Below are 26,499 nucleotides of genomic sequence, written 5' to 3'. Positions count from 1 at the left end.
CATCATTTTTCAAAAAGAGCTGGCTTTCTCCAAGTTATTTTCAATTATAGTAGAAAGTTTTAATACTTTCAATGCGGGCTGATGGGAAAATTCCGATTGAATTCTGCCTATGATTCTTGGTGGAGGCAAACGTAGGAGCTGGAAAATATGAATCTGAATAAACTAAATAAAAACAGTAAGTGGCAAGCGATCAATGAATTCTGTAGTTAATTTAGTTTATTATTTGTAGCAGATACAGCATAATAAATTGACTGTAGGCTGGTGAAACAATAAGGAAGCCATTTAAAAGGTAGGAAGATACTAGGAGAGGTGAAGGAGGCTCATTCAATAGGAGGTACAAGGAACGCATAAAACCCTGGAGCGAGCTATATGATCAGATTGGACGGCGTGCACTACGGTCCTCTCTTTTTTTAAGGCACAAGTCAGTATATAGAGCAGCTGCCTTACTGCAGAAGTGCATGTTGGGATTAAAGTGCATTGTTATGGAGGTTGTGAGGTACAAGCCACCTAGTGGTTTCCAGTAGCCATGCGCGTTGCATTCCATACACCTGATGCATTTGGGAACTTCACTGTGGGCAGAAGCTGTGGTATGATGTCATAGTCAGCGTGCCGACTTTCTAGCTACAGGCAAAAAAATGGCAGATCTGCACCTTTGCCGTTCCACAGTCAAGATATTCATCCATTATAGTTCATTATGAAGGGGGCGACACTTTGGATCTAATTTCTCTTCCAGAACACCATCAGGGGCACACACCCAGGGGTCTGAGGTCTCCCATTGCCACTTTTGTAATAAATCCCGCAAGGCCTTAAAGATGCCCTGGTAGCCGGGATCTCCAGCCACATTTCTTGCCTCTGAAGGGTCTCCTGATCGGTCATAGAGTTCCCAGCGGTCTCTGTAATAGTAGCTGTGAAGAGTCTTAAACCAGTTAGTTGGTTTGCCAGAAACGGTCCTGTTTAGCAAGTCTTCAAAGGTTGGGGACACATAAAAGTCCTGGTCAATGGGGAAAGGCATCTTGAAGTTGAGGTTGTGTATGAGGAGATACTGCATATGCTGGACTGACCTCATGGGATAATACATGGTGACCTCATGGTGAGACTGGCTTCCAAATACCGTAGCCCACGGCTGTTCAATTTCCAGAGCAGGAAGAAGAGATTTCCCGGTCAGCTCAACACTCTTACCAAAAACCTTGTAGTTTGGGTACGGAATAGAGAACCAGTCCAGGATGGTAGGAGTGATATCTGGAAAGAGGAACATATACATAAGCCAGATGTGGCATGTTGGCTGGTCCAGTTTAAGGAGTTGACCTTACACCCGGCTTAGTTTACTAAAGAACATTACTTTTCAAATTCCCCATCTGACCCGCTGTAATGGTAATGGTCATTTGCATATGATGTCATGAATAAGAGATACAACTTACAGACTAAATTATGTTAGGACATACAGAGCCCATATTAACAGTGCAGACCCTTCCTTAGCTACCTCTTGGTGTCTCCTTACCAAGAAGACTTGCAAACGATTCACTGACTTGCCCCCAGCGTCTTGGATGGTCTGGGGATGACACCAGAAGGGGCTCTGCTCTTCCAGACCAATACAGGTTTGTGCGTCCATTTGGGAAGGGTATACCATTATCTGAACTGAAGATGACTAGCGTATCATTCTCGTGCCCAGCACTCCGGAGCTCTGAAAGGACAAGACCTACTCCTGCCATGGATGAAAACCAAGAGGACTATGAAATTGTGTACAAAGTGACATCCTACCATGAAATAACCATCTTGCAACAATGTTACATACGTCCTCTTTTTAATGTTTACGTGTATAAAAGGATCTTTTCTCAGTCTAGTGGATAAAAATATGCAAAAGGAAGGTCTAAGAGGAGAAAGAAGTCCCCAGCCATGATGTAACATTACCTGGAATAATGTCATTACCAAGATCTCAAAATCCTGGGTTTTGATGGTTCTAAGTCTTATGTATTAAAACCCAGAAGCTACAGAAAAAGAGATACCAACGGACTTTAAATTAAGAGCCCCTCTGCCAGACAGGACAAAGACAGGCGTTGAATTAGTCTCCATACTATAGTGGAACATGGGGTTTCTAGGGAGGTTTTCTTATGTCTGGCTTTGCTGGATCTGGCAAACCTTCAGCGGTCAGCAAAGATCACAAAAAGTATAAGCCTATAAGACTAAAATAATACAATATATATATATATATATATATATATATATATATATATATATATATATATATATATATATATATACACACACACACACATATATATATATATACACACATATATATATATATACACACACACACACATATATATATATACACACACACACATACACACGTAATTACACTATAATATAATGTAATCATGAAGTCCATGTATTTTTTTTTGGTTTGAGGTCTCTTGTGGCAGGAGAACAAACAGAAATCCAAAATCCGGATTAAGAATTTTCTGATGGGCTTTGTAGTGCCCGTGTCCCATAAGCCATGTGACTGCACGTCAAAGTCCTTACCCATATTTTCCCAGGGTCAGGCAAAGTCGCGCAGGTATGTGCCAGGGGACAAGCTTTGTTTCAAAACATCCAGTAATTTTACAAACGCCGTTTTCCTAATTAGCCTAAAATCCCCAAGTCATCTGCGACTCCTCTTTCTGTGGTCTATTACAGCGGGGCAGGGAGACTTGCTGTAACATACAAACAACATGCATCTTTCAGATGTGTCCTATTTGGGGTCTTCATTTTCAGTCTTTTATGCTGGTTCATCGCAGCCAGAAGCTCTCATTCCACTGGACTGGTAAGACAGGGTGTGAAAACTCCCTGCTTTTAATGCAGGTGACCCCATACCCCTTTTCTGACCCACTCCAGAGGCTGAGAAGTGCTGGTCAAAACTAGACTACAAAGTATGGTTTAAGATTAACCCCTTAAGGACCGGGCTCATTTTTTCTTTTTGTACCCTGTGGGACCGAGGCTGTTAACACTTTTGCGGTGCTTGTGTTCAGCTGTAATTTTCTCCTCACCCATTTAGTGTACCCACACATTGTTTTATTGTTATATATTGTTTTTTTCAGGGCAAGATGGGCTTTCTTCAGATACCATATGTTTTGATCATATCACCTTATTTACTATAAAAAAAAATAATAAAACATGGTGAAAATTTGAAACAAAAAAAAAACACCTTTTATGACTTTTCTTTGAAAAATCTTTTACTAACCTACAAAAGCAACGCCGTTTAAGCGAAGAAAGTGATCGTTGATCACTTTCTAAGCTTATTTAATTTTTTGACGGTTCAGGACCGTCAAAGGTCGTTAAGTGACCGTTTTTCCGTGACGGTCCTGAACCGTCAAAGGTCGTTAAGGGGTTAAAAGTTCTGCAAAGCACTTACCTTGGTCCAGTCGGCCAATGGTGGTATATTGCGCTGCCAGATCAGCTCGGGCACTGGGGGTGTCTGGAATAAAATAGGGTACCTGAAAGAACAAGAGCCCAATGTGAAAAACATATCATGGGATACGTCTGTGCTACCTTATAATACACATCTGTCCTCTCTTTGAGACGGGGCTTTCTAGTATCGAGTGCCACCTTCTGAATTTAATATATCGTGATCTTACAAACATTATTATTCCTTCCCAGAAACCAATCCAGGATGGTTGGAATGATATCTGCAAAGATAGGTGCTGTCACGGACTGGGTCCAAGCTGATGGCTGGAAGGACCCAGCGCGCCCGATGGTTGTTTGCAGGAGTCTCGATGCAGTAGCGGAGTCTGGGGCAGGGCCTGGTGCAGGGTGACCACACTCGCCCAGGCGTTGAGCACCTAGGTAGTGCAGCCAAACACCAGGGCTCTGATATGGCAGCAGATGAAGTCCAGAACAAACGAATCCTGCAGGCACCCTGGAGCAGGCATGAAGCATATCACATGGATCACGAGCAGGATGCTGCAGGCTGGGAGAATGAAGGCTAAGCAAAGGGTTAATGTAGCAGACACAAAACAAGCAAGAGAAAGGGAGACCAGGCAAGAAACATGATACAAGATATACACGAGAAGTGGCTAGAAGCATGACATGAATTGAAAGATATAAACAGGCACAAGACAAGGAATAAACATAACCTGACAAAACATACATGGTACAGGGCACAACAAAGGACAGGGAAGAAGGCAAGGAACACAGGGGAAGGAATGAGGAGCCGGAACCCTCGGACGCTTCTCCTATAAGCAAGGATAGGACATATTAACTGGGACATGGGGAGAGGAGAGAGGAACCGGAATCCCCAGATGATTCAAGGAAGAAGGGCAAAGGTACATAAGAGACAAACAAACATGAATACAAAAACTAGCCTAGGACTACAAGATAACTATTGGAGATTTCGTCACATGATATGGCCATAGTATGCTTAGCCCACCACTACGCCAAAGTACTCCAATGACGGTGGGTCCTAACGCTAATCCCTGCTGACAAAGATACAAAACAAACCAAACATGTAAACCAAACACATAGCACTGAGACATACCTTAGACTGAAGACTGCAGACTGAGACAAACAGAACACAGGTGGGGCACACCTAATAAAGGAAGCAGAGCTGAAGCAAAGAGCCGGAGCAGAAGCAAGGAATGGAAAATAGAACAAAGCAAAAGGAAATCCAGGAATGGATCAAAGCAAAGCAGAAAAACTACAGCAGGACAGATATGCAGCTCCGCAGCCTGGGCAGACCGTGACAGGTGCTTTGTCTTGCAGCATTGACCACTTCAAAGGTTGTATGTTCATGGGGAGCTTCATCTCAGAAAACTTTTTTGCTACACTAGTTGACACCACAGATGATCCAGTATTGAAGGAAAGATTTACTACTGACCGGCTTTGTGATACGAACTTTATTATGATAATGAGTGAATCTGGAAAGTTCTAAGATCTAACCTGGACCTGCTCCGGGGTGTAGTACCGAGGGGTCCAGTCTGGTATCCTCCCCATGCCAACATCGCCATTTCCAAACTTCTCGCAGAAAGCCCCGTACTGGGGCTGGGAATGTCCACAGCGATGAGGGTCGTGAAATGCAACATACAGAAAGAAAGGCCTGGATGAGAAAGAAGTTGGTGTCACATAATATAATTTTAATAAAATTACACACAAGAGAGGACACATAAAAAAATAATCAGGACTGATACATGCGCTAATCCATAATGAATACCTAAAAATGACTTAGTACACTACCTCTGGTCCTGGCTTTCAAAGAATTTTCTGACCAACAGCTTGATCCGAGTTATGTTGCGTCCGACTTGCAGCACCGAGCTGTTCTCTTCCGTGTAAGCGAAATCAAATGGATAAACTGATTCCGGGCCTACATGCTTCTTTCCGATAACACCTATAGGATAGGATATAGAGACCGGTTACAGATGACATCTATGTGGGGCTACCAGACGTGGGTAATTAAATCTACTTTATGTGTTTGCAAAGATTCCAGCTAGTCTTCTTCACTTAGGGACACATCTGGTTCTCTATAGAGCTTTTTTAGGCGACATGATGGTACAATGTAACACAGGTTTCTCAGGCATAATAAGTCAAACAGAAGGGTTACTTTCAACAAGAGGTTGACAAGCCAGCCTGATCCAGCCTTCAGCGCGAGCGTCTAGACTCTTGGGCCAAACCAAATGTTGGGTTTGAGTTGATCCAGGTATACATTTAGCATACACCTCCATGTGGCTTGGTTTGCTGTAGGAGTTGGGTTATCACCCAGTTTGTACCTGTGCGGATGCCGGCTTGCCTGAGCAGCAGAGGCAAACTTTTGACGTCATCGAATGAGTTAAAATGGTGCACGTCCTGGTGGAGCCCATACATTCCATTCTGGTGCTACGGAGAGATGGAGAGGCAAAGCTTCAAAAGACACCTATTTCTGAGATTTATTACCACCAAACCCTAACAATTTTGGTACAAAATTGGAGCCATCAGATGAAACAAAGAAACCCAACGTATGTTTGCCCAGACGTCAATCGTGCAACTTCCTCTAAGAGACAAGAGCATGATTCTTGCGGCTATTTATCAAATCTGGGCATATGAATCAATAAACCACATTGATGCGATATCAGCCCACGTCTCTCATGTGGCCATCATGATCAGATAAGTCATCAGTGCAGCAGACGCCGCCTTTGAGTGAAGTGCAAGCTCAGCGTTTCCTTACAGTGACTGCAAGATGTTGGCACATTCTATAACAACAACAGCTCTCTCTACATAAATAACGTGTGGTTCCTGCTTTCAGGGAAAAACAAGAAGTTTTGGTAGTCGGGACATGGCGGGTTGTGAAATCCCACCTCAGCCCAGGCAGCTGACCCTGAATAAAAGTGGAAAAAGCAACAAACACTTATAATTCAGCATTTAACCCCTTAGTCACTTTTAATAAATGTCTAAGGCTTTGTTTTTTCTTCATGGTCATTTCTTAGGGGATTTAAAGTCTCAAAACGCAGATTTTTTGGGACATAAATAATTATTGCCGCCCGTTCATTTATCTCCCCATTGTTGCATTTTGTATAATTATTCCTCCCGTTGTTGGATGTTTAGGCAGCCATGGTTGGAAAGCGTAGGAAGAACATTTTAGGGCATGAAATTAAACAAAAGGCTATGTTGGTACAAGTACCCATTACATGGGCCGTCAAAATCACACGCAAGGAATATTCCCTATTAATTGCTTGTTTGTCTCCCCAAATCGGAGTCGGCTCTCACTGAAGGGTTAAAGGTTCACTGGGTGGGCAGAGCAGTCACCTGGGGCAGGCCGGTCAGTATGGCGGAGCGGCTGGGTGAACAGCTGCTCACAGAGGTGAAGGCATTCTTAAAGATGAGGCTTTTCTCGGCCAGCTCTCTCAGGTGGGGGGTCTTGATGGCCGTGTTGTTATAGACATCACTCTCAAACCCGGCATCATCACCTGCAACGCCACAAATCAACGGATTTGAAAGGGGTTAAAAGCAGACCCTCCCATGGGTTATGGAAGCACATCCCACCAGTAAAAACCCAGGGACTGCCCCACACAGGGGCAGAATAACAGAACACAAAGGTAAATGCCTACCCTCTCCTAATACACAGACATCAGGACACCTACCCCTCCTCTCCTCCTAATACACAGACATCAGAACACCTACCTCTCCCCTCCTCCTAATACACAGACATCAGGACACCTACCTCTCCCCTCCTCCTAATACACAGACATCAGGACACCCACCTCTCCCCTCCTCCTAATACACAGACATCAGGACACCCACCTCTCCCCTCCTCCTAATACACAGACATCAGGACACCCACCTCTCCCCTCCTCCTAATACACAGACATCAGGACACCCACCTCTCCCCTCCTCCTAATACACAGACATCAGGACACCCACCTCTCCCCTCCTCCTAATACACAGACATCAGGACACCCACCTCTCCCCTCCTCCTAATACACAGACATCAGGACACCCACCTCTCCCCTCCTCCTAATACACAGACATCAGGACACCCACCTCTCCCCTCCTCCTAATACACAGACATCAGGACACCCACCTCTCCCCTCCTCCTAATACACAGACATCAGGACACCCACCTCTCCCCTCCTCCTAATACACAGACATCAGGACACCCACCTCTCCCCTCCTCCTAATACACAGACATCAGAACACCCACCTCTCCCCTCCTCCTAATACACAGACATCAGAACACCTACCTCTCCCCTCCTCCTAATACACAGACATCAGAACACCCACCTCTCCCCTCCTCCTAATACACAGACATCAGGTCACCTACCTCTCCCCTCCTCCTAATACACAGACATCAGGTCACCTACCTCTCCCCTCCTCCTAATACACAGACATCAGGTCACCTACCTCTCCCCTCCTCCTAATACACAGACATCAGGACACCTACCTCTCCCCTCCTCCTAATACACAGACATCAGGACACCTACCTCTCCCCTCCTCCTAATACACAGACATCAGGACACCTACCTCTCCCCTCCTCCTAATACACAGACATCAGAACGCCTACCTCTCCCCTCCCCCTAATATACAGAGAGAATCACCGGGCTAGAAGAGGTTAAGACACCGTGTTCAGTACCTACCGATTATAAGCAGCACATTCCTTCCACTGGCCTCTGATACGAGGACACAGAGAATCCACCAAACCACAGCGGACCCCCGGGTACCCATTGGGGCTGCATCGCCCGTTTCCTGCCTTTTCTGAGAACTCCCCATCTCCCTCTAACCACGCCCCCTAATCACGTGACCCGGACCAGCCACCCTCTCACACTACAGAGGAGCTGCTGTATCAGGTCAGTGTTTTTGACAGTATTGTCTGTCTGTCCGGTGCCTTTAGTGTCTGTCATTCAGCAGTTGCCCCTCACGGAGCCCCCACCCCATTCTGCCCATTGTGTTTTCTTCACCTGCACTTAATCCTCTTCCTGTGCCTCTCTTTCTCTGTTATTCTCTGCACTGTTAACCCTTTCATTCTTTTGTGAGAAGCTGCTACTTCATCCCTTACCATTTTTTTCTACCCCGCCCCTTACCCCTCTAATTATCTTCACTGCCACTCACCCCTTCCTCATTCTGTTACCCTGTCCCTCCACCCTAATTCTGGCCGCCTCACCCCTTATGTTGGTTTATTACCCCAGCACCTTGCCCCTCATTCTATGGATTATTGAGGGATACCCGAATGTTTCTGTGCTTGAGCCTCTGGGGTAGAGGCTACAATGTATCCGAGCTCTGCATTGTTTATCAACAAGTGGAACCATCAGATACAATAACTCATTCAACCGGGAGACTGAATAGGGCTTTTATCCACTGAAATAACATTCACAGCCAGCAGTCTGATCCAGAAAGTCTCCTCTGATTTGTAATCCCCTAATGTTGGAGTTACATGTGAAGCTCCCATAGAAGATCCATTAAGGGTTAAGCTAAACTTGAGTTTTTATGCACAGTCCTGACGTTAGTTACAAAAGTGGCTGAAACATCCCGGAAAAGAAAAAGCATTTCTATATATCATTCAGCAAGCCAAACCTAACCCAGTCTGTGTTGAGCCAGAGCGCAATATCACATTTATTTTAAGTATCTGTAAAATTTACTAGCAGAAATCCTTAACATTATCATACTAATTAAGAATATACATACTCATGTGGCATATACTCATAAAGGTGTATATATATATATATATATATACATACACACACACACACATAAAGGCAATGCAGAATGGAACTTCTAGATTCAGCAGCACCGCCTAGTGGCCAAAACTGCTAACTGAACTGTGTACATTTGGTCTTAAATGTCTCAGATCAGATCAGATCAGATGTATTGTTTTTGCACACACAACGTGTCTATCGCCATACATTATATTATACATCACTGTAATAGTCATCATAACCATGACCCTTTAAATCATGCCATAGGTTTATTTACTCACTTGGCTGCCGTCCACTTATTCTCTTGAGATTCTAACCTGAAAAACCAGCTTCTGATATGTGACGTGGTAGATTAATTGCTCAAAAAAGGAGCTGCATGTTTCAGGTCTAAGGCATTACTGCTAGGCATAAGGAAATGTAGGAGAAGAAAAGGATGGAAATTATATTCCATGGAAATGATATTATTACACTTAGCATTATCCATGTAATATTGTTCTTTAGGATGGAACTTCCCTATTTGGGTCCCAAATCCCCATGTGCCTTTTCCTCCCCTGATTTCCCTTTTTAGGCGCTCAGAATGTTTGCTGGGTATGAGGTTATCGCAGGGTTCTACGGCCCTAAAAGTAATGTGGATAGAAAGAACAGTTTTATCCTTCCCTCCAAAACTATCCTTACATCTCTAACACTGTCTGGCTCTGTTATGTATTCATATACATAGGATATAAAATCTGCAGTATTTTTTATTTAGTTTAGTTAGTTTTGTGCACATCCGGGATACTACTTTCTTTTACCTCCTCTGTTAGCATGCGGTAACCGTCTCCTGCCACCATGGAGTGGCTGAATGGCCATCAAGGCAGAATCAGGAGGCTTTGTATGTCATGCTGCTCCCGTGAGATGCTGCAGAAGAGACTGCCCTTTCTTTCCTGGCTGTCACGCTATTCTTTGCAATGGTTGCAGCTGGATGTTATTGCCGGGCTGACTGTTGGTCTAACAGTGGTACCCCAGGCTCTGGCCTATGCGGAGGTCGCTGGGCTCCCTGTCCAGGTGAGTTGAAGCATACCTGGGTCTATTTCTCAATTTTAGAGTTACTGGTGATTGTTTGGGTCAACATACAGTGGCAGAATTTCTAAATATATGGAAGGGCCACAAGATAGCGGAACATGGTCATGGTGGCAATATAGGGTTCCGTTCATCTAGACAGGGTCTGTGCATGTTAAAAGGGATAACGGTTTATTTTCTTCTTTTCAGTATGGACTCTATTCCTCTTTCGTGGGCTGCTTTGTTTATTGTCTCCTTGGGACATCTAAAGACGTGACATTGGGTCCCACAGCCATAATGTCCCTCCTAGTATCAGTCTACACGTCGGGAGATACGTCTCTGGCCATTCTTTTAGCGTTCTTATCTGGTTGCATCCAGCTAGCCATGGGACTTTTAAATTTTGGTGAGTCTCTATATTAGCGTAACTCAAAGTAGAGGAACCGTTAGAGCCATGGAGCCACCACTCATATTTTTAGTGCCGATGGCTCCTGGAATTTGTCAAGCCCTGTCTTACAGGAAAAAGAAGAATGACTTGTTACGTTGCTTCTATCATAGCCCGTATTTCCATAAATGAGACCAACCTTAAAGTCTTGGTAATACCATTTTTTTATCTTTAGGGTTCCTTTTAGATTTCATCTCCTATCCAGTCATCAAAGCTTTCACTTCAGCAGCATCTGTCACAATTGGGTTTAGCCAAGTAAAGGTAGGTAAAGATATCTATGTCCCATGTCCCTTGTTCTTCGTCCATTTGTTCTGCTAGGGTTTCACTCTGATATTTTTTATCAGAACCTCCTTGGGCTGAAGAACATTCCACGTGAGTTTATTCTACAGGTATACGAAACTTTTCGCCAACTTCCAAATACTAGGTAAGAGGATGCTCAGACCCTAACATGTTTACAAAAATAATTTAGTATGGTGTTGATTGTGCTCTCCCTCTTCAGATTAGGAGATGCCATCTTGGGTCTGACCTGCATTGCAATACTCATGATGCTAAAATGGATGAAAGAACACTCACCCAGAATGCACCGGGGCATGTCATGCTGGTACCGGTTTTGCTACCTCATTGTCTGGGTCATAACGACAGGCAAGTGATCATTAAAGGAATATCAGAGATAACTCAACCTTGATCATGGTCCACATAATTTCATCCATGCGTTTCTGATTTCACATATATAGATGCAGTTTTTTTTTTAAGTTATATATCAAGAAATATCCTTTATTTAAGTGGCTATATCATTATGATGTCCGGGGATTCACTGGCTTACTGCTATTAAAAGGATAACGACTAATGGCGACTCCTTTGTGGTTTTCCACAGCCCGAAATGCCGTGGTGGTGATTGCTGCTGGACTGGTGGCTTATTCTTTCCAGGCTATGGGGTCTCAACCATTCATCCTCACAGGGAAGACAGCAGAGGGACTCCCCAAATTCAATATTCCCCCATTTTCAGAAAGCACGGCCAACGGCACTGTCACGTTCCGGGAGATGGTACAGGTGAGTGATGCCCACCCTACATATTCCTTAAGGTCATTGATTGATGTACCAGGTTGGCACTAATCGATTTACTCTATACGTGTCCTAATAAAACAGGAACACGCTTCGCCTGCATTGCTCAAGGATTGGCTTGGTTCACCTACATTCATCTAATTCTGTTTAATTTGATAATTTCCGTTAATAATCGGTCTCTTTCTCACAGAACATTGGACCGGGACTTTTCATTGTTCCTTGTATGGGATTACTGGAAAGTGTTGCCATCGCCAGGGCTTTTGGTGAGAATTGCTTAAGATTTCAAAGTTCTAAGTATAGTGTAAATACTTAATTATCATGTTTTTTTTTTAATCTAAAACTTTAAAGGGGTATGTGGCAAGACAAAGAAATAGGTCGGAGGTAATAGTTCAGTAAGTGGAACAGCACCTTTAAAATACAGGTTTTGCTAAAGGTTTTCTCTTTGTTGTTGCAGCATCTCAGAACAATTACAGGATCAACACCAACCAGGAGCTTCTTGCCATCGGTAATAACTGGTATATCAAGAGCAAAAAGTGATTTGTAAGAAAATGTGTATGAGGGTTTATAAAAATAAAACGAATTGTCTGCCCTCCATGACATCACAACTTTCTGCGTCAAATCTTATTTATGTTTAGGGCATCATTATCATTTTAAGGCATCTAGATTACTAAACGCCGCCAAACACTGTAAAAATGATGACCGCATCCAGACAAACTTACTTTTCACCCGTTGCGTACCACAACATGTTACGTGCTGCCCCCCTGCGGCGTATATGATGTATAAACCCACAGAAGGGAATTGGTTATTCAGTTACACGAACGTGCTGGGCAGCAGAATGTGAAATATATACTTGCCCCGGGACACACAGATGATGTTGTCACCCTAGTTGAGGTGCCGCAGTAATCGGATATCATTCATTGTAAAAATATTATTTATTTTTATTATCCATCAATACCCGTTGCTCTTGCGCTTTGCCAGTGTGAACACGCCAGATAGTATCTGATTGCTGTCTGTCCTTCTCCAGGCCTCACCAATGTCCTCGGTTCTTTCCTATCTTCGTATCCTGTGACGGGAAGCTTCGGCCGGTGAGTTTGCCAATGCCGTGTATAACTGTTTTCTATCACAGCGGTGGAAAGTGGTGACCTTATGCTTTGTGTTTAGGACAGCCCTTAACTCACAGACGGGAGTTTGCTCCCCTGCCGGTGGATTGCTCACAGGTGAGCTCTGATATATTTGTTTTTCATAGGGTGATGATGTGACCTTGCTATCCCACAACAAGCTGTAACCGTCACATCCTACATTCAACCAAACGGTTTAACTGTGCTATAGAGAGCAAGAATTCAATCCGTATATTCTGCATAGCTGGGTTTGTGGCCAACATAATGATGAAGGTTATTCTGGTATTAGGTTTGTGCCGCTCTTCCTATTGTGCTAGTAATATTTTATCACATATATTTAACCCATCCCATGCATGTTTAAATTCCATCACTTTTTTAGCGTTTACCGCTTCTGATCCAACGAAAAATTGTATTACAGAAAAACGCAGTTTTGGACGTCCTTCTGTCTTTTGTCGCTATTAGAAGTTTAATGTACATGGTGCTCAGCATATTTCCTCCTTTTTTCACAGGTGTTTTGGTTTTGTTGTCCCTTGCATATCTCACACCTCTGTTCTTCTACATCCCAAAAGCCGCCCTCGCCGCGGTGATCATCTGTGCAGTGGCGCCCATGTTTGATTTGGGCATCTGCAAAACCCTATGGAATGTTAAGAGTAAGTAGGACCTTACATTCTCTTGTGTATTATCTTGGACTCACCAGGCAGAAGTGAATGGATATATCAACAATCAGAGCTCCAAAATAGTTCTGTTAGTAGAATCACAGTTTACAGCCTGGAGTTCCCAGGTTTAATCTAACCTAACATCACGAAAAATGTTTTTTTTTTGAGTATGGTTAATATTTAATATCAGTCATTAAAATACATTCTTTGTTCTCAGAAATAGATTTGCTTCCATTCCTGATAACCTTCCTTCTTTCCTTCTGGGAAATCCAGTATGGCATCCTTGCTGGGATTCTAATCTCTGTGGTTATTCTATGCTACCCCATTGCGAGGCCAAAAATGACGGTAAGCCTGGAGTATCATGTACTGGGTTAGGTTGGGATACTTTAGGACGGATACTTTATCAGCTCTTCAATTCTGTACCATCTTGAGAAGGCGTTGGAAACTTAAACTGTTGGTAAAACCTGTTAATCTACATATTTTTTAAGTCTTTCTCCTCACCCTCCCAGGTGTCCCAATCAAATGGCTTAACCTTGCATTTCATGAGCGGGCTGAACTTTCCAGCCATGGAATTCCTCCGAGATTCCGTTTATGAGAAAGCTCTTGCCGGTAGGTATCTTACTTACATACAAATACCATGATGCATCCCTTTTGTGAAAATGATTGTCCTTTTTTGTGATTCACCAAGCTTACAATACCTGGGTTAAAAAGCAGAATATTATGTCTTTGCTAAAATAATATATATGATTTGTTCTGTCGTATTCATCCCATCTTTTTGGGTACTTATTTTAGGAGACTCTCCTATTTCTACCGCAGTCTCGCTATGTGGAGTAAAATGGGACAGTTATTTAGCTGCTGGGTTGTCGTTCTTACCGCAGTCATTTGTATTTGATCCAGACTCGAAGCCTTAAATCAAGGTCGTTATCTGAAAACTTTATATTTATGACCGTTTCTGACCCTTCTACCAATTTTTTTTTTCTTTTATCAAAACTAGTCACAGTTCATCCAATCAATGCAATTGCTCTGGAACCATTGGGCATTAGTATAAGAGACTTTTTTTATCAAAAAACAAAAGGTCTGAAATAACCTAGTGGAGAGTAGGAATCGTGTACATTCTGAGAACAGGGAGTAAGGATGGCTTACATGGTAAACAGATACAACCAATCTCTTATTCCCAGTGTCGCCCCCACGCTCTGTGACATTGGATTTTTCTCACGTCATAACATTGGATTACACAGTGGTGGTCGGGCTCCGTGATCTTCTGCACGAGTTTAAATCCCAGGGACTGTCCCTTACTTTTTGTGGACTCCAGGTAAATAATGATGGACTTCTGTCTTTATAAAATATTTAAAATCTCATAAAACCATCAAATACTTGCATACCTGACCTTGACCCCTTTTTTTTTTTACCCATAGCCTCAACTTCTTCAGATGTTATTGGCAGCCGATTCCAAGGCCTTTCATTGTCTTCAGGGACTTGGAAAAACAGGTGACACCGTGTGTCTAGGTTTACATAGATGGACACTTTCTGGCTCTGCCAAGGAGACTGGCTTTTTCATAGATTCTACATTGTCCACACATTGAGTTTATTCAGTCAGTGGTTAAATTGACGAGTTCCTGTCAGAAAATGAACTTGACGTTAATGTGCATCGTTGACCTTGGTGCTTACCTGGGTGTGATTTCTTACTCCAAGTTCTGAGAAACCGTAGACTAGCGATAGATCTGCTCCAGCAAAGGTTGGACATAGATTGTGTGCGAAGATCGCAAACTTGGTACTTTTTAAAAATGGTCCTTGGTGAGCAGACGTCCCATTACATAGCATACTGTCCGCGCTACTAAAAAGTTATGCTTAGGGTGTCTTCTCTTTTGTATTTTCAGGAGATCTGTATCAAGAGGAAGGCAGCACAGAGCCGTTGCTCCATAATGTTACGAGGGCCTCGCCATAGGACTGTGTACCGGACTGGGCAAGACGAACCGCAGGTTAGTATCCGGTAGTTAAGCTTAATTTCTTTCCAATGGTTTCCAAAAACCATTATTAGATGGACAGATGGCTTGCAATATATATATATATACATATATATATGTATATATATATTTATTTATTTTTTTGATTACAAATTGTCGGATAAAATATATAAAAGTGTGATGCATAATTTATACTGGAGAGCAATACAACAGAAGAGAGAACATACTGATATTATATCATAGCACCAATAAATCCACTTTTACTTGCAGATTTTTTTTCGGATTTGTGACGACAACAACGTCACAGTAACCAGATTATTTAAGAAAATGAATGTATTTAATAAACAAAAAGTATGATGCATTTCAACACTGTAACCATCAATCGGCTTTGATGAATCATAATGTTAGACTTATACAAGTATTCATTTTAACAAATTTTGGAAAGTCTGGAAACAAGGAGGGACACCCTACGAAAAAAAAGGAGAAAGCTCCTAATTTGAAATTCATTGGTTTTTTCCCTCCTATTCTCCCTCTCTCCCCACCAAAACTGACAACCGTTCTGTTTCTACTTATCCGCTCCACCTCCGATTTTTTTTTTTTTTCTTCTCCTCTCTCCTGATTGGAGAATTAATCATTAATTCATCTTGATTAGTCCAAAAAATTATCTGGGGTATTCGTTGCAGTACCACTTTTGGCCACTAGATCATTACAGACATGTACATAAATTATGAATATTATTATTCATTTTTATTGTTTTATATAGCACCATCATATCATGTAGCGCTGTACAATGGGTAGGCAGGACATAACAAGCAGTATATAACATAATATAACAATTTGTCTTACAGAAACAACAGGTGAGGAGGGCCCGGCTCAAGCAAGCTTACGATCTAGTGCTTCAACTTCTTTTATGTTAACAAAAAACATATGAACCATCGACCTGTAAACGAATGAGATGTTCTGTCTCTACAACATTGTTTGCTTGCCATAGGGGCTATTGTCTCTTATCTATGTGTATACTGTATAAATTGTTTTTTATCTGCTAAATGAACATTTTACTACAATAATCAAACATTCTAAATTTAATATTAAATCTATTAGCGTGTCATTAATGTCCAATTGTGCTCATTACTTGCTTTTGGATTTGGGTACAGGGAAAGGATTTTCTGTACACAATGCAAGCGTCTTACTATCTGGGCACTGCTAAAATCTACTGAATTCTGCAGACATTAATGTTAACAATCTTACAGAATATTTCACTGGTTGGCATAGTAAAGGTTTGTAGGTTATGTTTCAAATCGTTGGGTTTTTTTCCAGCTTTTATACTCTACAGAAGTATTGAGGAAAGCAAAGCAAGGATGGATTTATGTGACTCAAAGCGGAGAGGGGTCCTGGTTGCAGAGCTGTTGGTTAGCAGCTATAAGGCTTGTTGAATGCAAGATGGATACATACATGGATGATTGGTTTTACAACTTCAAGCTACAAAGACTATACATACAAAGGGAAACCTGCAATATATACTATGTGCGTTCAAACACATCATAACCTGATTCAAAATGCTCAGTTGTGACTTCAAAGACAGACGCACCAGTCCTAATTTTGTATTCTTTTAAAGGGCATGCATCGCCTAAACTGTGTTTACAATATGAAAGGGGAGCATGACAAGCCATATACACATTGGGCTACCAGAGTTGCACATCTAACCAAGTTAAACTGGACCAGTTATTCCAAAATAGAATGTGGGTAATACCAAATGTATGCCATGTGCAAATGTTTGTGTGAAATAGTAATCTTAATAAATGTTGTCAGTGGTGGGGACCGAAGGGAAACATATTTGGGAGTTATTCAGTTGGCTTTTCATAGTGCATAGAGAAGACTGTGAAAAAATGTATCTCACTACAACTCTAAATTCAGTTTATAAGCCCCGCTTCAGTAAATTTTACACCTAGCAGATGTTTTTTCATCATCTGTCCACAATAAGCTTGTCTTTCACAATGTGTAGAAGGGATAATGCCCACTTAAAAACCAGTATTTTCAACTGTACGAATGAATAAAAAAAATACATCTAAAAACTGCTACTCTGTTTTCGGAAATTTAATAAAAAAGAACTTGTCTTTAAAATATATATTAATGCTCACTGTGTCTGGAGTCATCGCATACACCTTTGGAATGATTGGAACGCTATGTACAACTCCTCTCCTTTACTGTACATTTGTATTTCTTCTTCCTGCCTCTTGTCGAGTTTTGATTTTAGTGGACAGCATTCATACTTTCCTGAGGGTGTCACATTTTGAGTTAAATTAAATTGTGAGCTGTTGTTGGTGAATGGGGCAGGGGCAGAACTAGAAACCACAGCCCTCCCAAACAGCGTGTGAGTGCTACCTTTGCCCCAAGCATCATCTTAATCCCAAATACTCTGCCAGTGCCATTATTGCTCTCAGGCAGCTTGTCTGTGCCATCATTTCCCCCAAACAGCTTGTCTGTGCCTTCTTTGCCCATAGCAATATACACTCTGTCACACATATGAAAAAATGTTTACACAAATTGACAAATGCTAACATACATACACATGCATACACATACACTTGCATATGCTCACTCATATATACATATTTACGAACACAAACGGTTACACACTCATGCTAACACACACTGTATCTCACACTGCTTACGCATACATGCTCTGACACAAACACTTACAAAACACATATATGCTCACACACATCTATGCTAACACACAAAAACTTACACATGCTTCATGCTCATACATACAAATGCTTTCATATACAGATTCATACTAACACACACTTATACACATTCATGCTCACATACATTTATACATAGACATTCATGCACACATACACATTAATCCTCACATACATGCAAACATACATACCCCCTTCTGTTTGTGGTGAAACACATATAAGCACATATAATATTCTATCTCAGCGTTTCCATGTGTTCCGTTGTGTTCTGGGACTATGCATAATGCGTATATATGCAAACAAGTGTGTAGGTATTGATTTATATAGCGCCATCATATTCCACAGCACTGAACAATGTGTAAATAGAACATAATGTATGTGAATATGGAAACCAGAACAATGTTTGGCCGTGTTAAAGGACACAAACATCTTTTGAGGACCAAGGCTTTAGACGTTATTCTATGGGAAACTATTCATTAATGTGGATAGGCCTCCTCTAGCTGCTATGGGCTATAAATCCCATGATGCTCAGCTAGTCAATAATGGCATTAAATAGCAAAAATCTTAATGCACAAGATATGGTGTGATAAATAAAATGTAAAAAAAACTCAATTAAATGTATAAAGGTTTACAAGGCCGCAAGGTTGGCATTAAATCATGAGGAACTGAAAATAGGATCATCCTAAAGAATGTGGTAAACACCAGTTGTCTGCTTTTACTGATCAGGACAGCTATCCAACACTACATAATTCAGTTGTCAGGGACTGACTCCACGAGATCCAGGACTGTTGGCTTCCTTTAGCTTCCTAGTCCATACATCAGCCTGATACCACTGTCCAGCTTTGTTGTTGTTCACACTGAATATTCAATTCCCCCTGCCTATAAAGTGCTACTTATTCACAATTCATATTATAGATTACATGCAAAGAAAAGAAAAAGTTATTATGGAGCAGAATTTTAAAAGTGGGGATATTACCATGGTAACAATTGAATCACAATGCTGATTGGACCATTTCATTGGTTTCTATGGTTGTAAGACTACTTTCAAGCATTGCACCAAAATCCCAATATTTTATATTTAAAGAAAACTGTGCAAGTTAAAGAACACAAAAACAAAGCCAGAAAAAGCTAAAGGGTTAAACAGAAATATTACCATCAAACAGACCATAAAGAAAGACCGAGGGAGAAGACCGAAGAAAGGAAATTGAAACAAATATAAAATTGAGAAAACGAAACTTTCTACTCAACATAAAAGAATAGAGACAGGAAATAGCTGCACAGAAGGCAAGGAGCAGATCTGTCTCTGAGGCTCAGCCAGAAAACAGAGGGATCTACAGAACCCCCCAAAAACACATTACCCCAGGAGGGGCAGAAACTCAAAGGTAAGTGATCCTCTACAGGGATTTCATTTCGGTTGCACTTTAAATGGTTAATGCATGGAATTCAGGCTGGTTTTGGGCTTGTTATTACAACTTCACTGTATTTTTTTTTTTAAAAGGTGAAATCTAAAAGTGCCCATCTGCCCCTCTGTTATTATTTAGCTATCCTGATTGGCACCAGACTATTGAAATTATTAATTAAATGATAGGTTTCATGTAAAACGAATATAACCTCAGCATTGTCACAGCAGCCCTGGAAACCCTGTGTAGGTTGTGAGAGTAGTAGTTACAGGTGTGGTTCTACATGGTGAAGATTTAATGGTGCATGTATTGTAATCCAGCTAGAGACAGGGTATGGATGCTTTGAGAGGGGTTCTTGTTGGCTGTGAATGCATTGATAAGTGATACTTGTAGCTGTGTTTGCAGCAGCGCCCTTTGGGGAGGATGTGATGCTCTAACAGGGGCTTTCATCATGTCAACCCACAGTAAACCCCCTTCCCATGCGGGTATCTGGGAGGGGATGGGGCATTTAGTGAGGGTTCAGTGCAATCCAAGAGTGATACAAAGTATCCGTGAAAGCCCGTGCCGGTTGGCTGTGAAAGGGTCACTTGATGTGCTGTGTAATCCCAGTGAATGCGGAAGTGCTGGGCTGTTGCAGGCTGGGGTAGGTGCAGCTTTCCCATTTCTGCCCTGCTGTGGGTGTTTAGGGTGTATTTCACGTCCAGTTGTTTTTTCCCCCCTTCAGCTAAACGGCCCATGTGCTTCTCTGTATTAACCCCTTAGTGTACAGTCATTGCTTTTTGGATCCTTTGTTTTTAAAACTTACTCCTATATTGGGGATCTTTAATTGTCCCCCCCAATAGTTGGGTAAGGAGATGCCCCTATTAAGGGGGAGACCCCTGCTTCAGACATCTACCTGTTTTTATTTACCCATTCTAAGATTAAAGGTAAATTATATATCAAAAGCTCGTTGCTCTATATGTATGTATATATTTTTTATTTATTTTTATTATTTTAATTAAAATAACTTTTAAATTAAAAAATGTAATATGTACATTATTACATATGATTTATTTTTGCCATGAATGTGCATACCATAATATTATTATTTATACTAAATCCCCGGCAGAATGTTTTTGTTGTTGAATACTACCCTTAACAATAACATTGATAAAATGATACTTGTAATGTTCATATAAGAAACTAAACAAGTTAAGTCTAATTACTCATAAACTAAGAAATAATTTACCCCCAAAGTGTAACTACTACATACTTGGTTAATACGCGCTTGTTATTTATGTTAAACATTTTACTGGCATATTTTAGTACCTGGCATGCATTTACCACTGTGGTTCCTTATCTGGAATATCTGGCCCCAGCATGTTCCTCTATAATTTATGTATATATCACTCGTATGTTAGTACCAGACAACCCACTTCTTCCGCCCCACACCGTTCCTCCTTTTTTTGGTTTATCGCATTTTCCAAACCACCATAAAATAGTGGCTAGTAAAGAAGGGATTTTTTTTTTTTTTTTTTAAATTTTAATTCCATGCTAGAATAAAACCCTTTTATTTGTTATTTTAATAAAATGAAATAAACCTTCAAACTCCCACCTTCAGTGGTATAAATGCTTGGTTAATCTGGACATAGCTCTCAAATGGACCACAACATACGTTTTATCTATACATCATGCTAGCTAAATCATTAGCTGGGTTAAAAAAATCTGCTTTCTTAAGCTTCTTTCCTAAGTAAACTTACCGGCCGGTTCTGTAGTTTATGTATGAATTTAACAGGCATTAAGATATATAATCAAATAATACGATATATTTGCTAGCAAAATTGGCAGTAGTTATCACGTGGATAGAGACAAAGCCCGTGCTGTATTCATTGTTATAATGCCAAAAACATTGTAAGGTGTTGATAAACGTGAGGGTCAGAGGCTTAGACTGAAAGTAAGGAAGTTTTACTTTCCTGAGAGGGTGGTAGATAGGTGGAACAGCTTCCCAGCAGAAGTGGGAGATGCAAATAGATTGAGGGAATTTAAGCATGCATGGGATAGGCATATGGGTGAATATAAAATGAGACCAACGACTGATTAAGGTTTGAGGAGGAAAAATGAGCAGACTAGATGAGCCAAATGGTTTCGTTTTCCCATCAAATTTTACGACATTCTGAGTGCTAACAGCAAGCTTTTATGGAACGATAGCTTAAGGTCAAATATGGAAAGCAACATGCTCCCTCGGACACCTTCCATTCTGTGGTTCTTGCGCATGTCCAGCTAGCTCAGCTTTGGGCTCAGTCCGTGTTTGGCTTGTGCTGCACCACAGCTCAACTCCCTTACCTCAAATAATAATTAATAACCGAAGTCAATTAACTTCAGGTTGTAGGATGGGGTAACAAGACAGCCTGCCCGTAAATCAGATAATGTAACTTGTTCTTAGGGCAGATCCTGCCATAAATCTTATCTAGAAACCTGGCCAGACCCCGTCATAAAAGACACCAATTGCCATGCCTAGGCCAGAATGAGAAACTGCCTGCAGGGATTTTCTGCACTAAAGTAGCAATTCTTTCATGATTTCTGTACTTTCATGTACCCATGAGCATAAAAAGAACATCAATACGATCCAAGAATTAAAAGGTTAACCTTCACAAAATAGCAAATTCAGTTTTGATTTAGCATCTGATCTAATGTACACTGATGAGCAGGCAGTCTGCGTGAGTCATTGCTTGCCTGCAGGCGTAATCTATCTCGTGACTCTTTTGTTTCACTTTCACTGAACTAAATCTCATGGATTAACCTTTTTGTTATCAGGATTCCGGGAAACACACCATCTTGGATTGCAGCTTCTCAACATGAAGTGTGTCCAATGCGGACACGTAACGCAAGATGTCGCCCCCAAATTCTGCAGCGAGTGTGGGAAAAAACTGTCTCCCTCGGTTACTGCCGGTGTGTTCCAAGGTACCCATGTTGCCATTCTTCTCTTTCATGAAAATTCTCAACATTTCATACATTTTTATATTTATTGGGGGGAAAACAAACGGGTAAATAACACACACTGATTAGGGGTAGTAATATGTAAATGTCAATCTGCAATATCACAGCCACAATCTAAGCTGTCACAGCTAAGATTTCTACAATCTATCTGATTTAATGTGTAAAAGTTACCCAAGTTCTAAATCCATTTAATTTGAAAGTGATAAGAGCACTAGTATTTTTCTTCTTCACCTTCTATATATTCTGTACATTTCAAACAGCATCTTCAAATATCTTTCCTCCGCAGGCGATGAAAATGCAAACCTACCTTCTCTTTCTGAGATGGAAGCGGAGTCTTTAAAAGATAAAGCCCCTCCGTCCGATTTGACGCAGAGCTGCCGAGTACCTAACGTGCAAGTGGACGAGCCGGCACCGTTGCAGGATGGTTTAAACGCTACATCTGGGAGGAAGGTTTGTGTAAACTGGATTCAGATATTTAAAGCCAGCATATATTAGATTTGAACAACGTGTATGATATGTTTAAAAAAAGTAAAGGAAAAGTTTGATCTATACAGGGCCTTCTTGAAAGCTTGTCTATAAAGATACTCTGTATTAAAAGTTGAACGTGTTAGTAGAAAACTATCTGGAAGTTGTTTCCTGACACATCGCTGAACCTACTTGTTGCTGGCATTTTTGTTTTGCGTTGCAGAAAAAGAAAATGAATAAAAATAAAGGTGCAAGTGCAGGTTTGGAAACTACGAGTTCATCCATGTCAGGTTTCTCCAGCTTGGAGGATTGCAGTTTGCCCAAACAATTAAGAGATGATGCCGAAGGTAATTCTATATGCAACAGTTATAATATGATACACAGGACACCTAAAATATTTTTATATTATGGATTTGACCAAAATGTGGACCTTTTAGCCTACAATAGACCATTACATAGTTGTAAAGGAAAATACACCTAGATGAAATATATATATATAATCAATACCCAGATGCTATGTTGAAAAACAACCATGAACAGGTTTCCATGATGTGTGGTCACAGGGTTTTTGGGCTATGTAATGGTTTTGTAATGTTGGCTCTAGAACATCACAACAGAATTTTTTAGAAACCTTTTTACTATGCCCTTTATGCAATATTTTAGAAACTGGATTAGGATTTTATCCATAAATACAGCCCTCATTTTTTCTTCTCTGTTTATTCATGTTGCCTTGGTTTACCTTCTAATGTGGCCACAATTATCAGCGTTAATTGTAACTATGAAGGTTGTTGAAGAGTTGGGTGGATAGATAGGGTATTGCTTCATCTGTGCAAATACATGTTTTAGTCTATTCATCTTATATGTTTGATGAGAATATTGACCTAATATTGACCAGAATCTTGGAAAATTCTAGTTGCAGATGAAGTCCGCTCTTTCAGCTCATCACATAGCAGCCAGTTTTCAATTGTTGATGAGCCAGCACCATTGGAAGATGGTTTAAATTCTGTAAAAAGTGTAAGTATAACATCTCAAAGATCAAAGATGGATCAAGAGATCCATAGCTGCAGGTTATACTCCTGCTCTGAAAGATGTTTTTAAAAAACAATTTGGAAAGACATTTTTAGAATGCTGGTCACGGAACCTAAGTTACATTGTTGTTTAAAATCAATTGTAAACCAAAACCAAATTTGTATACACGTCAAAAAACCTAATAACTGATTGGACAATCCTGTAACTTTTGCATTCCAGAAGAAGAAGAAGAACAAAAAGAAGAGGAAACGTGTAGCTCCGGAAGCTACAAATTCACTCCCAAGTTTCTCCAGCTTGGAAGATGTCAATTTGTCCAAAAAGTCAAGAGATCTAAATGACTCAGAAGGTAATTTTATGCAACCATTATAATCCCTTGATTCAGCAAATGAATGTCACCTATAAAGAGTTCTAAGGCTAGTCCACCTAGATAACCAATGTTTGGGTGATTGCCAAATAGCATTTTGGTTGTAGTGACCTTGATTCATGGTCACCTAGTTTGGTAGCACTGCCAAAAATAAATTAAAACATTGAAAAAAATGCCAGTTAGTGAACACCAATTTCAGTCGTTATAAAATACATGAATATTTTATCATGTAACCAGGTCCTACGTGTGGTGGGAATCCAAACCTACCACCTCTTTCTGAAGAAGGAAAAGAAGTAACTGGAGAGAGAGCCTCTTCTTCCAATGCATCAGAGAGCAGCCAAGTCTCGTATGAACGTGCGGAAGAACCCAGTGATGGTTCAAATGCAACAACCAGTAAAAAAGTAAGAACTATACTTAAGATCAGCTAACAATACAGAATGTTTATAGACCTTCTAATTCTAATATGTGCATGTTGCAGGGCTTGCTTATCTTAGTTTTCTTGTTCCATTTTAAGTTCAAATTGGGCTGAACCAGTCCTTTATTGTTCATGACAGTTATCTGTAACTCATTTTTTGTCTTTATATCTGACTTGTTGCTGCATGCTTATTAATGTATTTCCTTGTTGGTTACATTTTCATATTACAGAAAAGAAGGAGAAATAAAAACAAGGGTGCCAATGATTCTGATACTACCTCACTCACTTCAGTTCCCCAAATCTCAGGACATCGCAGTATTTCAGGAAATGAAAGTACAAATGAAGGATATTTGCAAAACAAAGAGGTTTCTCCAGGCACTGAAGACACCACTTTACCCTCAGCCACGGATCCACCACTCAATCGAGAGGAGCACAACAAAGCAGGGCTACACCAACCTGATAAGGATTTGACGGACAGATTAGTTTCTGAATCCAAGGATAATCTTACAAGAACTGAAAAAGAAACAGACAAAGGCTGTTCTACAGTTGAGAAAGGGAGATCTTCTGAAGTGGAAGAAAGAAAGGTTAACCTTGAGGAGGGTTCAACATGCAAGAAATCTGAGGAAAATAACAGTCCAGCCAGTGAGCACTGCATGGACAGCACACCGGACACAAATAATACTTCATCCAAAGTTCAGAAAGGTGGGCCATCTGAGAATTACACACACAGAGACAATGTAAGCGACAAAACAACTACAGACAACCAAGTTACACACAATCAGAACCCAGAACCCAGCATTGCTAATGAGAAACCAAATAAGGATGAAGGCAACAAGGTCACAAAGGAAAGTCTTCAAAAGGGTAACGAAAGAAAGAAAGGTCCGGATCCCAAGAACAGGACAACCAATGCGAAATCAGGAAAGGACCAGGAAGTCCAAAAGGATGAAATTAAGAAGGCTGAGCAGAAGGCTGCAGCTAACGCTTCTGCCAACCCCAATGGAGAAGACGATGTAGAGACAAAAGGAAAAGGTTCAAAAAGCAAAATGGTACAAAGTGAAGATTCTAAAACCAAAGCTAAGGGTCCTGAGGTGAATAATTATATAATGCAATATTAATACATTTACATACACTATCTACTAATGTAATTAATAGACTGTTTTAAGCCTTGCTAGGTGCATGTATAGGATGTAGCAGATATCCCAGTCTAGCCTTACAGTAGTAATGGGCATAAGCACAGCCAGATCTGCTTTACTAAAAGCGAAGTCATGAACTATGTTTTAGATGCTTTCAGCATTGTTGCTGTGTATTGCGGTGAATCTAGAGGCACTTTCTGTGCAGTACAAAAAACGCCTGCCAAACAGTTTGAGGGAAAGTTTGGTTTCAGTTCCTTTACTTCACTATAAATTAGGAAGGGCAAATTTACTTTCTCCTCATTTAATTATACATAATGCAGGGCCAGCTCAGCCCTTTTTGCAAGAGACGCTTTACAATTAATAGTGCATTCGGGGAAATAAAAACACACAACTCTCCTGCACCCTCCTTTGATATACAGCAGTATAGGGGCTTCAGCTTTTATTTTTTATGATATTTGGATTATGTGGATTTATTAGGTCCTCATTTTGTAGAATGTTCATCATTTGATTGTTTTGTGTTTACTCATTCAAGGCAACTCAAAATATTTTTCTAGAATTTAGGACCCCATCAGCTTTTTCAAGGCTAAGGCTGATAGCT

General features: G+C 40.9%; 3 protein-coding genes and 1 long non-coding RNA gene across 6 annotated transcripts in view; 3 read left to right on the top strand and 1 right to left on the bottom strand.

Annotated features, from left to right (window-relative positions):
* Positions 1-198: 198 nt before the first annotated feature.
* On the bottom strand, positions 199-8,210 carry SGSH (N-sulfoglucosamine sulfohydrolase). Its single transcript, XM_053452854.1, has 8 exons — positions 8,079-8,210; positions 6,751-6,911; positions 5,739-5,844; positions 5,209-5,359; positions 4,915-5,071; positions 3,392-3,473; positions 1,499-1,702; positions 199-1,239 (listed from the first exon to the last, which is right to left on the bottom strand). The coding sequence occupies exons 1-8, from the start codon at positions 8,164-8,166 to the stop codon at positions 683-685; spliced, it is 1,506 nt and encodes a 501-aa protein (XP_053308829.1). The 5' UTR covers positions 8,167-8,210; the 3' UTR covers positions 199-682.
* Positions 2,928-3,181, top strand: LOC128471016 (uncharacterized). Its single transcript, XR_008346085.1, has 2 exons — positions 2,928-3,056; positions 3,099-3,181. It is a non-coding gene; the product is annotated as an uncharacterized LOC128471016 (long non-coding RNA).
* SLC26A11 (solute carrier family 26 member 11) lies at positions 8,190-16,768 on the top strand. Of its 3 annotated transcripts, none has more exons than XM_053452852.1 (18): positions 8,190-8,288; positions 9,938-10,178; positions 10,383-10,575; positions 10,790-10,875; positions 10,959-11,038; positions 11,114-11,256; positions 11,489-11,664; positions 11,867-11,939; positions 12,131-12,181; positions 12,701-12,761; positions 12,838-12,893; positions 13,304-13,444; positions 13,668-13,795; positions 13,960-14,059; positions 14,629-14,762; positions 14,866-14,938; positions 15,328-15,429; positions 16,732-16,768. In XM_053452852.1, exons 2-17 carry the CDS (start codon positions 9,963-9,965, stop codon positions 15,393-15,395), a joined length of 1,779 nt encoding a protein of 592 aa, XP_053308827.1. In that variant the 5' UTR covers positions 8,190-8,288; positions 9,938-9,962; the 3' UTR covers positions 15,396-15,429; positions 16,732-16,768. The 3 variants fall into 3 exon arrangements, with proteins under 3 accessions (XP_053308827.1, XP_053308826.1, XP_053308825.1); XM_053452851.1 differs by lacking the exon at positions 16,732-16,768 and adding an exon at positions 16,272-16,712; XM_053452850.1 differs by lacking the exon at positions 16,732-16,768 and adding an exon at positions 16,263-16,712.
* A 3,308-nt stretch (positions 16,769-20,076) lies between these two features.
* Positions 20,077-26,499, top strand: part of RNF213 (ring finger protein 213) — a 49,646-nt gene continuing 43,223 nt past the window's right edge. The window contains exons 1-8 of the mRNA XM_053452844.1: positions 20,077-20,162; positions 22,313-22,459; positions 22,782-22,945; positions 23,184-23,307; positions 23,874-23,974; positions 24,209-24,335; positions 24,591-24,754; positions 24,999-25,856. Coding sequence (XP_053308819.1) covers positions 20,132-20,162; positions 22,313-22,459; positions 22,782-22,945; positions 23,184-23,307; positions 23,874-23,974; positions 24,209-24,335; positions 24,591-24,754; positions 24,999-25,856 — 1,716 coding nt within the window. The 5' untranslated portion in view covers positions 20,077-20,131. The remainder of the gene's footprint in view (positions 20,163-22,312; positions 22,460-22,781; positions 22,946-23,183; positions 23,308-23,873; positions 23,975-24,208; positions 24,336-24,590; positions 24,755-24,998; positions 25,857-26,499) is intronic.

Source organism: Spea bombifrons, chromosome 13, assembly GCF_027358695.1.
Source record: "Spea bombifrons isolate aSpeBom1 chromosome 13, aSpeBom1.2.pri, whole genome shotgun sequence".
Classification (NCBI taxonomy): Eukaryota; Metazoa; Chordata; class Amphibia; order Anura; family Pelobatidae; genus Spea; species Spea bombifrons.
The sequence above is the reverse complement of the archived record's forward strand: the minus strand, read 5'-3'. Positions and strand labels throughout refer to the sequence as shown.

Coding starts and splice junctions, on each gene's coding strand:
- SGSH (XM_053452854.1), bottom strand. CDS start 8,166: ATGGGTACCCGGGGGTCCGCTGTGGTTTGGTGGATTCTCTGTGTCCTC. Junction 5,072..5,208: donor TTTGAAAGCCAGGACCAGAG/GTAGTGTACTAA, acceptor TTTCTCATCCAG/GCCTTTCTTTCTGTATGTTG. Junction 1,240..1,498: donor ATCGTTTGCAAGTCTTCTTG/GTAAGGAGACAC, acceptor TCCTCTTTCCAG/ATATCACTCCTACCATCCTG.
- SLC26A11 (XM_053452852.1), top strand. CDS start 9,963: ATGGAGTGGCTGAATGGCCATCAAGGCAGAATCAGGAGGCTTTGTATG. Junction 10,179..10,382: donor TCGCTGGGCTCCCTGTCCAG/GTGAGTTGAAGC, acceptor TCTTCTTTTCAG/TATGGACTCTATTCCTCTTT. Junction 10,576..10,789: donor CATGGGACTTTTAAATTTTG/GTGAGTCTCTAT, acceptor TTTTATCTTTAG/GGTTCCTTTTAGATTTCATC.